This window comes from Salmo salar, chromosome 24 (genome assembly GCF_965601325.2).
Source record: "Salmo salar chromosome 24, fSalSal1, whole genome shotgun sequence".
Classification (NCBI taxonomy): Eukaryota; Metazoa; Chordata; class Actinopteri; order Salmoniformes; family Salmonidae; genus Salmo; species Salmo salar.
The window spans coordinates 50,435,903-50,449,512 of NC_138314.1; the positions used below are offsets into that span (position 1 = coordinate 50,435,903).

The following is a 13,610-nucleotide window of genomic DNA, read 5'->3' on the forward strand; positions in this document are numbered from 1 at the left end:
CGCTGCAGTAAAAGGCTAAAGCTTTGTCCAACCTATTTTAATGACCAATTCAACACGTTTGTTTCCTTGAATTGTTCTTTTCTTGGAGGCGCCATATTGAAGGAAACAGCTTCAACAAGTTTTTATATGTCCCTAAAAATAAAATCCCTCAGATGTACTGATCTACAACAGAAGCGTCTGAAACACCGTCTAATCGATCTCCCTCTCCCCTGGTATCTCCCCCTCTCCCCTGGTATCCCCCTCTCCCCTGGTATCTCCCCCTCTCCCCTGGTATCTCCCCCTCTCCCCTGGTATCTCCCCCTCTCCCCTGGTATCTCCCCCTCTCCCCTGGTATCTCCCTCTCTCCCCTGGTATCTCCCCCTCTCCCCTGGTATCTCCCCCTCTCCCCTGGTATCTCCCTCTCCCCTGGTATCTCCCTCTCTCCCCTGGTATCTCCCCCTCTCCCCTGGTATCTACCTCTCCCCTGGTATCTCCCCCTCTCCCCTGGTATCCCTCTCTCCCCTGGTATCTCCCCCTCTCCCCTGGTATCTCCCTCTCCCCTGGTATCTCCCCCTCTCCCCTGGTATCTCCCTCTCTCCCCTGGTATCTCCCTCTCTCCCCTCTCTCCCCTGGTATATCCCCCTCTCCCCTGGTATCTCCCTCTCCCCTGGTATCTCCCCCTCTCCCCTGGTATCTCCCTCTCTCCCCTGGTATCTCCCTCTCCCCTGGTATCTCCCCCTCTCCCCTGGTATCTCCCCCTCTCCCCTGGTATCTCCCTCTCTCCCCTCTCTCCCCTGGTATCTCCCTCTCTCCCCTGGTATCTCCCCTCTCTCCCCTGGTATCTCCCTCTCCCCTGGTATCTCCCTCTCTCCCCTCTCTCCCCTGGTATCTCCCTCTCTCCCCTGGTATCTCCCCCTCTCCCCTGCTATCTCCCTCTCCCCTGGTATCTCCCCCTCTCCCCTGGTATATCCCCCTCTCCCCTGGTATCTCCCTCTCCCCTGGTATCTCCCCCTCTCCCCTGGTATCTCCCTCTCCCCTGGTATCTCCCTCTCTCCCCTGGTATCTCCCCCTCTCCCCTGGTATCTCCCTCTCTCCCCTGGTATCTCCCCCTCTCCCCTGGTATCTCCCCCTCTCCCCTGGTATCTCCCCCTCTCCCCTGGTATCTCCCCCTCTCCCCTGGTATCTCCCTCTCTCCCCTCTCTCCCCTGGTATCTCCCTCTCCCCTGGTATCTCCCCCTCTCCCCTGGTATCTCCCCCTCTCCCCTGGTATCTCCCTCTCCCCTGGTATCTCCCCCTCTCCCCTGGTATCTCCCTCTCTCCCCTGGTATCTCCCTCTCTCCCCTGGTATCTCCCTCTCTCCCCTGGTATCTCCCCCTCTCCCCTGGTATCTCCCTCTCTCCCCTGGTATCTCCCTCTCTCCCCTCTCTCCCCTGGTATCTCCCTCTCTCCCCCCTCTCCCCTGGTATCTCCCTCTCTCCCCTGGTATCTCCCTCTCTCCCCTGGTATCTCCCTCTCTCCCCTGGTATCTCCCTCTCTCCCCTGGTATCTCCCCCTCTCCCCTGGTATCTCCCTCTCTCCCCTGGTATCCCCCCTCTCCCCTGGTATCTCCCCCTCTCCCCTGGTATCTCCCTCTCTCCCCTGGTATCTCCCCCTCTCCCCTGGTATCTCCCCCTCTCCCCTGGTATCTCCCTCTCTCCCCTGGTATCTCCCCCTCTCCCCTGGTATCTCCCCCTCTCCCCTGGTATCTCCCTCTCTCCCCTGGTATCTCCCTCTCTCCCCTCTCTCCCCTGGTATCTCCCTCTCTCCCCCCTCTCCCCTGGTATCTCCCTCTCCCCTGGTATCTCCCCTCTCCCCTGGTATCTCCCGCGGTCAACTCTGTTCCTATTGTTCGGTGTCACATTCCATTCCTCAACAGATCGCTAACCTTCTCATGGACTAACCCGCTAGACCATCAGACTGGTAAACAGCCGTCCCTTACATAGAGAGGCTGCTGCCTACATACAGACTCAAATCTCTGGCCACTTAAATAAATTGACTTAATAAAGGTATCACTAGTCACTTTAAATAACACCACTTTAATAATGTTTACATACCCTACATTACTCATCTCATATGTATATACTGTATCTTATACCATCTACTGCATCTTGACTATGCTGCTCGGTCATCACTCATCCATATATTTATATGTACATATTCTATTCATCCCTTTACATTTGTGTGTATTTGTGTGTTTAAGGTAGTTGTGAATTTGTTAGATTACTTGTTCGATATTACTGCATAGTCGGAACTAGAAAAACAAGCATTTCGCTACACTCGCATTCACATCTGCTAACCATGTCTATGTGACCAATAACATTTGATTTGATTTGAATGGATTTATATATATATTCCTATAGGATGTCACATTTAAGTTGCAATTTATATTGAAACACCAGGCATGAATCTGTAGGGTGACATTGTAAAGATTTCTTCTCACGTCGTCGCGTGTGTATCATACTATAACTTCAAGGTCTGTCTGGCGGGGCGGGCGGTGCGGGCGGGGCGGTGCGGGCGAGCGGGCGGAGCGGGCGGGCAGTGAGAGTGTTCTCTAGTCCCGCATGCTGACACCGTGTTTTCACAGACTCGTTTGTTGTGTCAACTTTCTAATCAGGCCAATATGTACTCTGTCACTTTGTCTCACTAATTCCAGCTGCTCACATTGACAGGGTCGAAACGGTAGCGAGGTGATAGGTAATGTAACTGGATAATATCTAAAGCCCTGTGTTATGATGAAATACATTCTATAAAATAAAATGGTGCCACATCAGGTAAAAATATGCCAGTTTGTAAGCACTTATTATTCCACAGTGGTAATGTATTTATACATTAAAACAGCAATAACAAAGCCAATGTAGGCATTGGTAAAGTCTGAAAGTATTTTGATCATTTTTGACCAATATATTTAATTTTGTAGCCTACATTTGTCATACAGGCCTTGCCTAAATGTTGTTTCCTCGTACAACATGTAACCGACAGTTATTTTAGGAATATTTAGCATCTGATTGTAATAGGACTATTATTTAGAATTATTCAGAGTATTATTTTAAAACAAATGTATTTTTTTTTTTTTATAAACACCTGTAAATTCTTCATAGCCTATGTTGTACTCGAAATGTCAATATAAATGAAACTCCGTTTTGGTGTTTACGAGCGAGTGTGAATAAGATTATTAGAGGCCGAAACATCCAAAATAAAACAAGTAGGAAGGAATGTTACATATTACAAATGAAAACCAATTTACACCTGAACACACTGTATCCCGGCGCTGTATCCCGGCGCTGATGTCGATGTGCCCTTGAGCAAGGGACTTCCTCTTAATTACGCATCGCTCTGTATAAGAGTGTCTGCTGAACCGTCTAACGGTCATTGTAACAAAGCGTAAATGCTGTTGAATAATTTACAATTTAATAGGGCCTAATTGGGATCATTCCAAACCGACAGTAGGACCATTTAAAAAAACATAATAAAATGCAAAGAACATCTCTAAAAAGTTGTATTTGAAATAACCACCGTTTTATGAAAGTAAAGTACATGACACAACAGGCCTGATGAAAACAGCAAATCTCTCGGTAAATGGACCAAATGTAGACAAAACGAAATATGCTAAACACGGTGGGCTCTTATTGTGTCAGTAAAATGAACTATGCGAGAAACGGCGTGTAAACGCTTTTATGGACAAACATTGATATAATAACCTTGATTTTGAAATAAACTTGGAGTCACGCGGTGGTAGTATATCGTGTCGTCCTCCCACTACGACTCGGGAAAGCACGCGGTTTAAGATAATAGGTTACATATTACATACATTATGATAAACTTCACAGGGTGGTGAAAAGGCACGGTGATGAGGTTGACAAATTAAAATAATTTAGCTCTTTTGTCCATAATAATGTAATGATGTACCCGCACTTTACCTGCGAGCAGTTGGCTACACACACATTCACTATTTAACGCAACATTTTTGGTGACAAAACCATCAGTAGAGTTGAAAATACGATGGAAACACATTTAACGTGTATTTCTTTATTCGGTACATGGGAATTTAATCCACAAAAGTAATTTGTATGTGCACTACCTCATCACGCACATCATTTCTTTCAGCAGCAAGTAAATTTGATGGATATTTTTATGCGAATTTTTGAATATTCGCATGAAAATCTGGCGCCAATTGGATGGAAACCTATCTTATCTCAGACAACTTTGTTACACTTCATGAACTGATAAGAGCTTCAAGTTCTTACCATTGAATATGAGGCCTATGCTACAGGCTGTCGTTACGCATGACGCCACCATCAAGCCCTCTCTCTCTCTCCTCTCTCTCTCTCTCTCTCTCTCTCTGTCTCTCTCTCTCTCTCTCTCTGCTCTCTCTCTCTCCATCTCTCTCTCTCTCTCTCTCTCTCTGTCTCTCTCTCTCTCTCTCTCTCTCTGCTCTCTCTCTCTCCATCTCTCTCTCTCTCTCTCTCTCTCTCTCTCTCTCTCACTCTCTCTCTCTCTCTTTCTGCGCTCCAATATGTTGACGAGTCATTTCCTCGTTTTGTTTAGATTGTAACTCCACGCCATTACAACAATTCCATCAAGGAAGAGAACGTCGTGAACAGCCAATAGGGTCGAGGGGTTAAAAACGAGCCAATCACGATGGAATCCACTCGCACCCAAATTCTTCATTGGGATGGTGCTCTGGCTTCAAGCCTGGAAGAAAACCGTGGAGCGGACCAGAGTGACAGACCACGTCGTTGGGATATCTTTGTTCCGCGGTACATTGAGCAACAATTAAACAGATTGTCAGCGGTGTCTGTCAGTGCTGTTTTACAGACAAGTTCATCAGTTCACAGCGCACTGACTAGAGACAAACTGCAATAAGTATTAGATGTTGTCAAGGAACTTTTCTGGAGGAACCTGGCTGCATTGAGGTAAAGTCTAACTGGTTTACCCATTTATCTTACTCGTTTTTCACACTTCATAGATTGGAGGGAATATATGCTGTTATTATTTCTCTGTTTATTACTCATTTGTATTTTTATTGGACATTTATTAAAGTGTCATCCATAGGGCGCGCAATATGGAACATAATTCCATAGTGCTTTTAATGACAGATGTATTATTTTATTTCAGACTGTATTGACTGTAGTGAACTAACCGTCGCGTGAGATAAGACGGTAGGCACGAGGCACCGGGAGACAGGCAACAGACATGATGACGGATATCACCGGTGCAGAGTTTGAGATCGACGTGGAGAGTCTGGAGACCGAAAGTGACGACCAGGACCAGCCGGACTACAGCTCTTCTCTGCCCTGCGCAGGAGACAACGAGCCGCGGGCCAAGGGAGATGACAAGCCGGCCGCCACCAGCCAGGGGTCCGGTGAACAGCGGAAGCTAAGCCGGACGCCGAAGTGTGCCCGCTGCAGAAACCACGGCGTGGTGTCGTGTCTGAAGGGGCATAAGCGGTTCTGTCGCTGGAGGGACTGCCAGTGTGCCAACTGTCTTCTGGTAGTGGAGAGACAGCGGGTCATGGCGGCTCAGGTGGCGCTACGGAGACAACAAGCTACAGAGGTGTGTGTTTGGATTCTACTAAATTATAATGTTATTAAATTAAGGTGTGTGTGTGTGTGTGTGTGTGTGTGTTTTTTCCCAGTCATTCGAGAGGGTGTAAAACTCGTTGGTTTCACATGCAACTTTTTGGAAGCAATGTTGCCAAAACTGTATCTTAAAATCATTTTAATTTAAAATCGATTCCAACTGTCTTCATTGACTAGAAACATATGTCATTTTTACATTGTAAAAAACATTGTAAAAAGGGCCTACATTGAAATCATGTCCCGTTTCGGTCTTAAGCATTGGAATTATCAGGACAAAGAGAGAAGCAGCAAAGTCTAACACAGAATATATTTTTAAATGTTTAGTTTTAGTTTAGTAGAGTTATTTTATTTATTTCCTCACCAAACACAGTAACATGCTAGGATGATATGAATAATACATTAATAACAGTATTTATATTATAAGTAGCCTCTTGGTATAAATTATCGAATATTTTCAAAACCTTGGGACTGGTATCAAACGAATAAGGTCTCTGAAATCACGATTCAAATGTTTTTATTTCTGTAATTTTATCAGGATAAAAAGGGAATTTGTGGGAAGCAAATTCCAGCAGAGAGAAGAGCAATATACCAGAGACACATCAGGCCATCAACGATGCTGGCTAAGAGCATTCTGGAAGGTAACAGTCTATTCTAGTCTTGTCTAGTCTATCCTATACTAAACTATTGTATACTATTCTGTTTTGTCCTATCCTATTCTATCATATACTATTATATCCTATTCTATTCTATCATATACTATTATATCCTATTCTATTATATCCTATTATATTCTATACTATTCTATTCTATTATATTCTATCCTATAATATACTATTCTATCCTATTCTATCCTATAATATTCTATCCTATACTATTCTATCCTATAATATTATATTATATTCTATACTATTCTATTCTATTATTTTATATTCTATTCTATAATATTCTATTCTATTCTATCCTATTCTATACTATTATATTCTATTCTATTCTATCCTATAATATTATATTATATTCTATACTATTCTATTCTATACTATTATTTTATATTCTATTCTATCCTATAATATTCTATTCTATTCTATCCTATTCTATACTATCATATTCTATTCTATTCTATCCTATAATATTCTATTCTATACTATTCTATTCTATCCTATTCTATTCTATTCTATAATATTCTATTCTATCCTATCCTATTCTATACTATTCTATTCTATTCTATTCTATCCTATAATATTATATTCTATACTATTCTATTCTATCCTATTCTATTCTATCCTATAATATTCTATTCTATTCTATACTATTCTATTCTATACTATTATTTTATATTCTATTCTATCCTATAATATTCTATTCTATACTATTCTATTCTATTCTATCCTATACTATTGTATCCTATACTATTCTATCCTATACTATTATATCCTATACTATTCTATACTATTCTATCCTATACTATTGTATCCTATACTATTCTATCCTATACTATTGTATCCTATTCTATTCTATCCTATACTCTTCTATTCTATTCAATCCTATTCTATTCTATCCTATACTATTCTGTTCTATTCAAACCTATTCTCTTCTATCCTACACTCTTCTATTCTATTCAATCCTATTCTATTCTATCCTATACTATTCTGTTCTATTCAAACCTATTCTATTCTATCCTATTCTATTCTATTCACTCCTATTCTATTTTGTCCTATCCTATTCTATACTAGTCCTATACTACTCTATTTTGTCCTATACTATACTATTCTATCCTATAATCTTCTATTCTATTCTATCCTATTCTATTTTGTCCTATACTATTATATCCTATTCTATTTTATTATATTCTATGTTATCCTCTCCTATCCTATTCTGTTTTATCCTCTCCTCTCCTATCCTTTCCTATTCTGTTCATCCTATCCTCTCCTCTCCTCTCCCCTACCCTTCCTGTTTATTCTCTCTCTCTCTCTCTCTCTCTCGTTATTATTTGTTTATCTCCTTGAGATGTTTTGTAAAATGCTTTAAAGTGGAAAAGACACATACATAATTAGTCTTATATTCAATACTTTCTATGTTTTATCATGCTTTATTTAACCTAATCTGGCTGATATCTAACCTGCTTTATTTAACCTAATCTGGCTGATATCTAACCTGCTTTATTTAACCTAATCTCATTGATATCTAACCTGCTTTTTTTTAACCTAATCTCATTGATATCTAACCTGCTTTATTTATCCTAATCTCATTGATATCTAACCTGCTTTTTTTTTAACATAATCTCATTGATATCTAACCTGCTTCATTTATCCTAATTTGATTTAAATGTAACCTGCTTTATTTAACCTAATCTGTCTGATATCTAACCTGCTTTATTTAACCTAATCTGACTGATATCTAACCTGCTTATTTAACCTAATCTGATTCATACATCCATAAAAGTAAATAATAAATATATCCAATAGGTTTAACTCCACACCGTAAACCTGCAATCATTTACAAGCAGTTACCTTTCTTTTGAACAGTTTTAACATCCATAAAATGAACAGTTATATCGAAACAGATCAAGTATACTTACAGCAGTTTACTATAACATTAAGTCTAACCCAGAATGAAATCGAATATTGTATTATTATTATTTTTAGTATTACTATAATATAGTATCATATTGTATTATATTGTTATTATATAGTATCAATTAATATCATATAGTGTCATATAGTATTATATTATTATTATGGTATAATATTATTAATATAGTACTATATTATTATCATGTACTATCATATTGTTATATAGTTCAATTGCTGCATTGGGGCGGCAGCGTAGCCTCGTGGTTAGAGCGTTGGGCTAGTAACCAAAAGATCGAATCCCCGAGCTGACAAGGTACAAATCTGTCGTTCTGCCCCTGAACAAGGCAGTTAACCCACTGTTCCTAGGCCGTCATTGTAAATAAGAATTTGTTCTTAACTGACTTGCCTGGTTAAATAAAGGTTAAATAAAGGTAAAATAAAAAAAAAAAAATAAATTGCTCTACTGTCGGAACTAGAAGCACAAGCACTTCTCTACATTCACAATAACATCTGCTAACCATGTGTATGTGCTGCTAACCATGTGTATGTGACCGATTTGATTTGATTTGTATGTCATCTCTCCTCTCAGGATACCGTCCGGTGCAGGGTGACCCGTACCTGGGGGCCAGCCCGTCCCTCCCGCCGCCTCTCAGCGACAGGATGAGGAAGAGGAGAGCGTTTGCTGACAAAGAGCTGGAGAGGATCATGCTGGAGAGAGAGTACAAGGAGAGAGAGCTGCTAGGAACCTCCCAGGCTGCTACAGCCTCTCTGCTCTTCCCCAACAGTCTGGTCCGGCATGCTGCAGAGTACAAGTCCTACAAGGCAGCCCCGGAGGAGCCTCAGCACAACAACAAGGAACTCTGTCGCTTCCTGTCACCCAGCTGTGTGGACCTCTCCCTGAAATATGCCACCAGCCCCAGCAACATGGAGCTCATCTCCTCCAATGTCTCCGTGGCGACCACCTACCGCCAGTACCCTCTGACCTCACCGCTGACCTCTTCGCGGGGGTTCATGGTGTGGCCACGTGGGCCCTCCCTCCTGTACCAGCAGTGCCTGCGCAATACCACGGCCATCCAGAACATGAAGCCAGGTGCAGTCTGGGATCCCAGGACGATGGCCGCTGCCGCAGAGAGCCTCCCGCCCGACCACGACGCCACGGCAACCACTGCCATCACTGCCCCCAAGCTGGAGGGGTCGAGGGTCGCTGTGGGCCTCCCCGAGGGTTTTGACCCCCAGCAGCAGGACGGCCACGCCCAGTCCCAGGGGGGGCACCGCAAACGATCAGCCTTCTCTCCCCCGAAAAGAGGCTTCGGACAGGCCTTCCCTCCAAGTACATCTCACCCCCAGCCTCACCCTCACCACCCCAGCCACGAACATGTCCTGAACAAGCTGAGCAAGGACAGCGCCAAACACACGCTATCCATGAAGCTCAACTCCTTTCACTCACTCATCCAGCAGACACTGAGTGAGAAGGCTAGGGCCGGGGCTGGAGAAAGCGAGAGGGCCGGGGCAGAGGTAGGAGCTGGGGCTGGGGAGAGAGCTGGGACCGGGGTCGAGCTCCGGGGCCCTTACTGTAACGAACTGCTGGAGGAAGCAGCTAGAAAATACCGTGAAGGACCTTCTAAGGACTTCTACAGTTTCAAAGGCTCTAATAGATACAGCAAGGAGTTCCTGTCTAAGTCAGCCGGGACGAAGGTCGTGTCCAGCCAGTCTCTATCCTTCTCTGTGGAGGCCATTTTGAATAGGCCATCACCGGCTATGAACAGAGCATCACACTAACGTTATGAACAGAGCATCACACTAACGTTACGAACAGAGCATCACACTAACGTTACGAACAGAGCATCACACTAACGTTATGAACAGAGCATCACACTAACGTTATGAACAGAGCATCACACTAACGTTACGAACAGAGCATCACACTAACGTTATGAACAGAGCATCACACTAACGTTACGAACAGAGCATCACAGTAACGTTACGAACAGAACATCACACTAACGTTATGAACAGAACATCACACTAACGTTACGAACAGAGCATCACAGTAACGTTATGAACAGAGCATCACACTAACGTTATGAACAGAACATCACACTAACGTTACGAACAGAGCACTAACGTTACGAACAGAGCATCACAGTAACGTTATGAACAGAGCATCACACTAACGTTATGAACAGAACATCACACTAACGTTACGAACAGAGCATCACAGTAACGTTATGAACAGAGCATCACACTAACGTTATGAACAGAACATCACACTAACGTTACGAACAGAGCATCACAGTAACGTTACGAACAGAGCATCACAGTAACGTTACGAACAGAGCACTAACGTTACGAACAGAGCATCACAGTAACGTTATGAACAGAGCATCACACTAACGTTATGAACAGAACATCACACTAACGTTACGAACAGAGCATCACAGTAACGTTACGAACAGAGCATCACAGTAACGTTACGAACAGAGCACTAATGTTACGAACAGAGCATCACACTAACGTTATGAACAGAGCATCACACTAACGTTACGAACAGAGCATCACACTAACGTTACGAACAGAACATCACACTAACGTTACGAACAGAGCATCACAGTAATAACAGTCATGTTTACCAGGAACGGACTGGGACCAAAAATCAACCTCGTATTTATTTTTTCCTTGAGACCTCCATTATCGGCTAAATAATGATGATTCTGCACAAACCCCTCAATTAAGTCTGGCCCACTGGCTTGAAATAGACCAACCATTCTGGCATTGGACCAATTGCCCTAAGACATATCCGTTTCTGTCTGCTCTGAACTATGCAGTGCTCTCTCAGACCATCTACTGTCCAAGGATTTGATCAGGAAATTGTTTTAACTGGTCTTCCATTACACACAGACACTCCATTAGATGCCGATGTCTGTCACTGTACTTATTGCTGTAGTTGGTCTATTTTGTTATTCTTTTTAAATAAGCACTGCCTCTCAGTACCGACATACTTCATTCAAGCGGTAATGTAAATGTTTATATGTATATTATATTTTAAATGAGCATGTTGTAAATCTCTTTATGGTGTAGAGTATTTAAATGTATCACTAATGTGTCAATAAACTTTATAAATAATCAAGCTCTTGTATCAGGTTTGGTGTTTAATTCTTTGGATACATTTGTTTTAATGATAATGATTTAACGATAACGATTTAATGATAACGATTTAATGATAATGATTTAATGAGAATGATCATGATTTAATGATAACGATTTATTGATAACGATTTAATGATAATGATTTCATGAGAATGAGAATGATTTAATGAGAATGATTTAATGAGAACGATTTAATGAGAATGAGAATGATTTAATGATAATGATTTAATGATAATGATTTAATGATAATGATAATGATTTAATGATAATGATTTAATGAGAATGATAATGATTTAATGAGAATGATTTAATGATAATAATTTAATGATAATGATTTAATGAGAATGATAATGATTTAATGAGAATGATTTCATTATAATGATTTAACCATAAGGATTTAATGATGTTTGATGTGATGGGCTGTGGGTCAACCTTGTCATTGACTATTGGTTATATATTAGACATTAAGAATTTTATAAAATCAGCATTTTTTCCCCCAAGCATTTCTAAGGGCTGGATTCAATCAATTGCGCTGAAGTTTGGCGTTACAGCATGATTTAAATTTAAAGGCAATGTTCCCGCAGTAGCGGACACTGCAGTCACGGTAAACGCTGCATATGTCGCCATATTTGGAAATTAGCTTTAAATTTAGATTCAACACTACCGATTGAATACAGCCCAAGTACAAGTGTTTAGAAGTCATTAGAGAGGATTAAAAGCACAACTAAAAAAGAGGAATGTGTTTTATAGAATACACTGTTACTGTATGTACAGCAGTACGTGGACAATCCGTCATATCAATGGTTTCGGCTATTTCAGTCACATCTGTTGCTGACAGGTGTATAAAATCGAGCACACGCAATCTCCATAGACAAACATATATATATCCCGATCTCTTGGTGATGTCATTCGGGAAACACAATGTCAACTTTCACTGCTATGTGGACGACACAAAGCTGTACATTTCGAGAAAACAAAAGTACCTACCCTGGAAGCCTGTGTTCCAGACATAAGGAAGTGAATGGCGGCAAATGTTTAGATTTTAAATTTGGACAAACAGAGATGCTAGTTCTAGATCCCAAGAAACAAAGAGATCTGCTGTTTGATGTGACAGCCGTCTCAAATAAAACTGAAGGACCCCTGGTCTCTCTTTTGACATCAAGAATATTTCAAGGGCAGCTTTTTTCCATCTTCTTAACATTGCAAAAATCTGAAACTTTGGTCACTTCTAGATTAGACTACTGCAATGATCTACTCTCCGGCTACCCGGATAAAGCACTAAATAAACTTCAGTTAGTGCTAAACACGGTTGCTAGAATCTTGACTAGAAACAAAAAATATTTTTTATCATACTACTCCAGTGCTAGCCTCTCTACACTGACTTCCTGTTTTAAGGATAGGGATGATTTCAAGGTTTTACTGATAACCTACAAAGCATTACATGGGCTTGCTCATACCTATCTCTCCGATTTGGTCCTACCGTACATACCTACACGTACGCTACGGTCACAAGACGCAGGCCTCCTAATTGTCCCTAGAATTTCTAAGCAAATAGCTGGAGGCAGGGCTTTCTCCTACAGAGCTCAATTTTTATGGAATGATCTGCCTATCGACCTTTAAGTCTTTACTGAAGACTCATCTCTTCAGTAGGTCCTATGATTGAGTGTAGTCTGGCCCAGGGGTGCGAAGGCGAATGGCAAGGCACTAGTGTGACAAACACCCTTGCTGTCTCTGCCTGGCCGGCTCCCATATCTCCACTGTGATCCTCTGACGGGGGCTGAGTCACTGGCTTGCTCGCGCTCTTCCATCCTTCCTGTCCTTGTCTGGTGGGGTGATCTTCGTGGGCTGTACTCGGTCTTGCCTGAGGGTAGTAAGTTAAAGGCCTGTTGATATCCCTTTAGTGGTGTGGGGGCTGTGCTTTTTCAAAGTGGTTGGGGTTATATCCTGCCTGGTTGTCACTTTCCCTTGCCGGTTGTAATACAGCCTGGAATCAAACCAGGGTCTGTGTTGACGGCTCTAGCACTAAGATGCAGTTCCTTAGACTGCTGGCCACTCGGGAGCCCAAATTCGATGTATTTCACATGACTGGGCAGGGGCGCAGCCATGGGTGGGCCTGGGAAGGCATAGGCCCACCCACTTGGGAGCCATGCCCACCCACTGGGCAGCTAGGCCCAGCCAATCAGAACGAGTAATTCCCCACAAAAGGGCTGTCTGGTGTCTGGTCTCAGACGATCCCGCAGGTGAAGAAGCCGGATGTGGAAGTACTGGGCAGTACCGCAGGTAATACATGGTCTGC

At 42.4% G+C, this 13,610-nt stretch overlaps 1 protein-coding gene across 1 annotated transcript; it reads left to right on the forward strand.

Moving 5' to 3' along the window:
- Positions 1 to 4,678: 4,678 nt before the first annotated feature.
- On the forward strand, positions 4,679 to 11,294 carry LOC106585999 (doublesex- and mab-3-related transcription factor 2). Its single transcript, XM_014172769.3, has 4 exons — positions 4,679 to 4,931; positions 5,134 to 5,571; positions 6,133 to 6,235; positions 8,757 to 11,294. Exons 2-4 carry the CDS (start codon positions 5,212 to 5,214, stop codon positions 9,944 to 9,946), a joined length of 1,653 nt encoding a protein of 550 aa, XP_014028244.2. The 5' UTR covers positions 4,679 to 4,931; positions 5,134 to 5,211; the 3' UTR covers positions 9,947 to 11,294.
- The last annotated feature ends 2,316 nt before the right edge of the window (positions 11,295 to 13,610 follow it).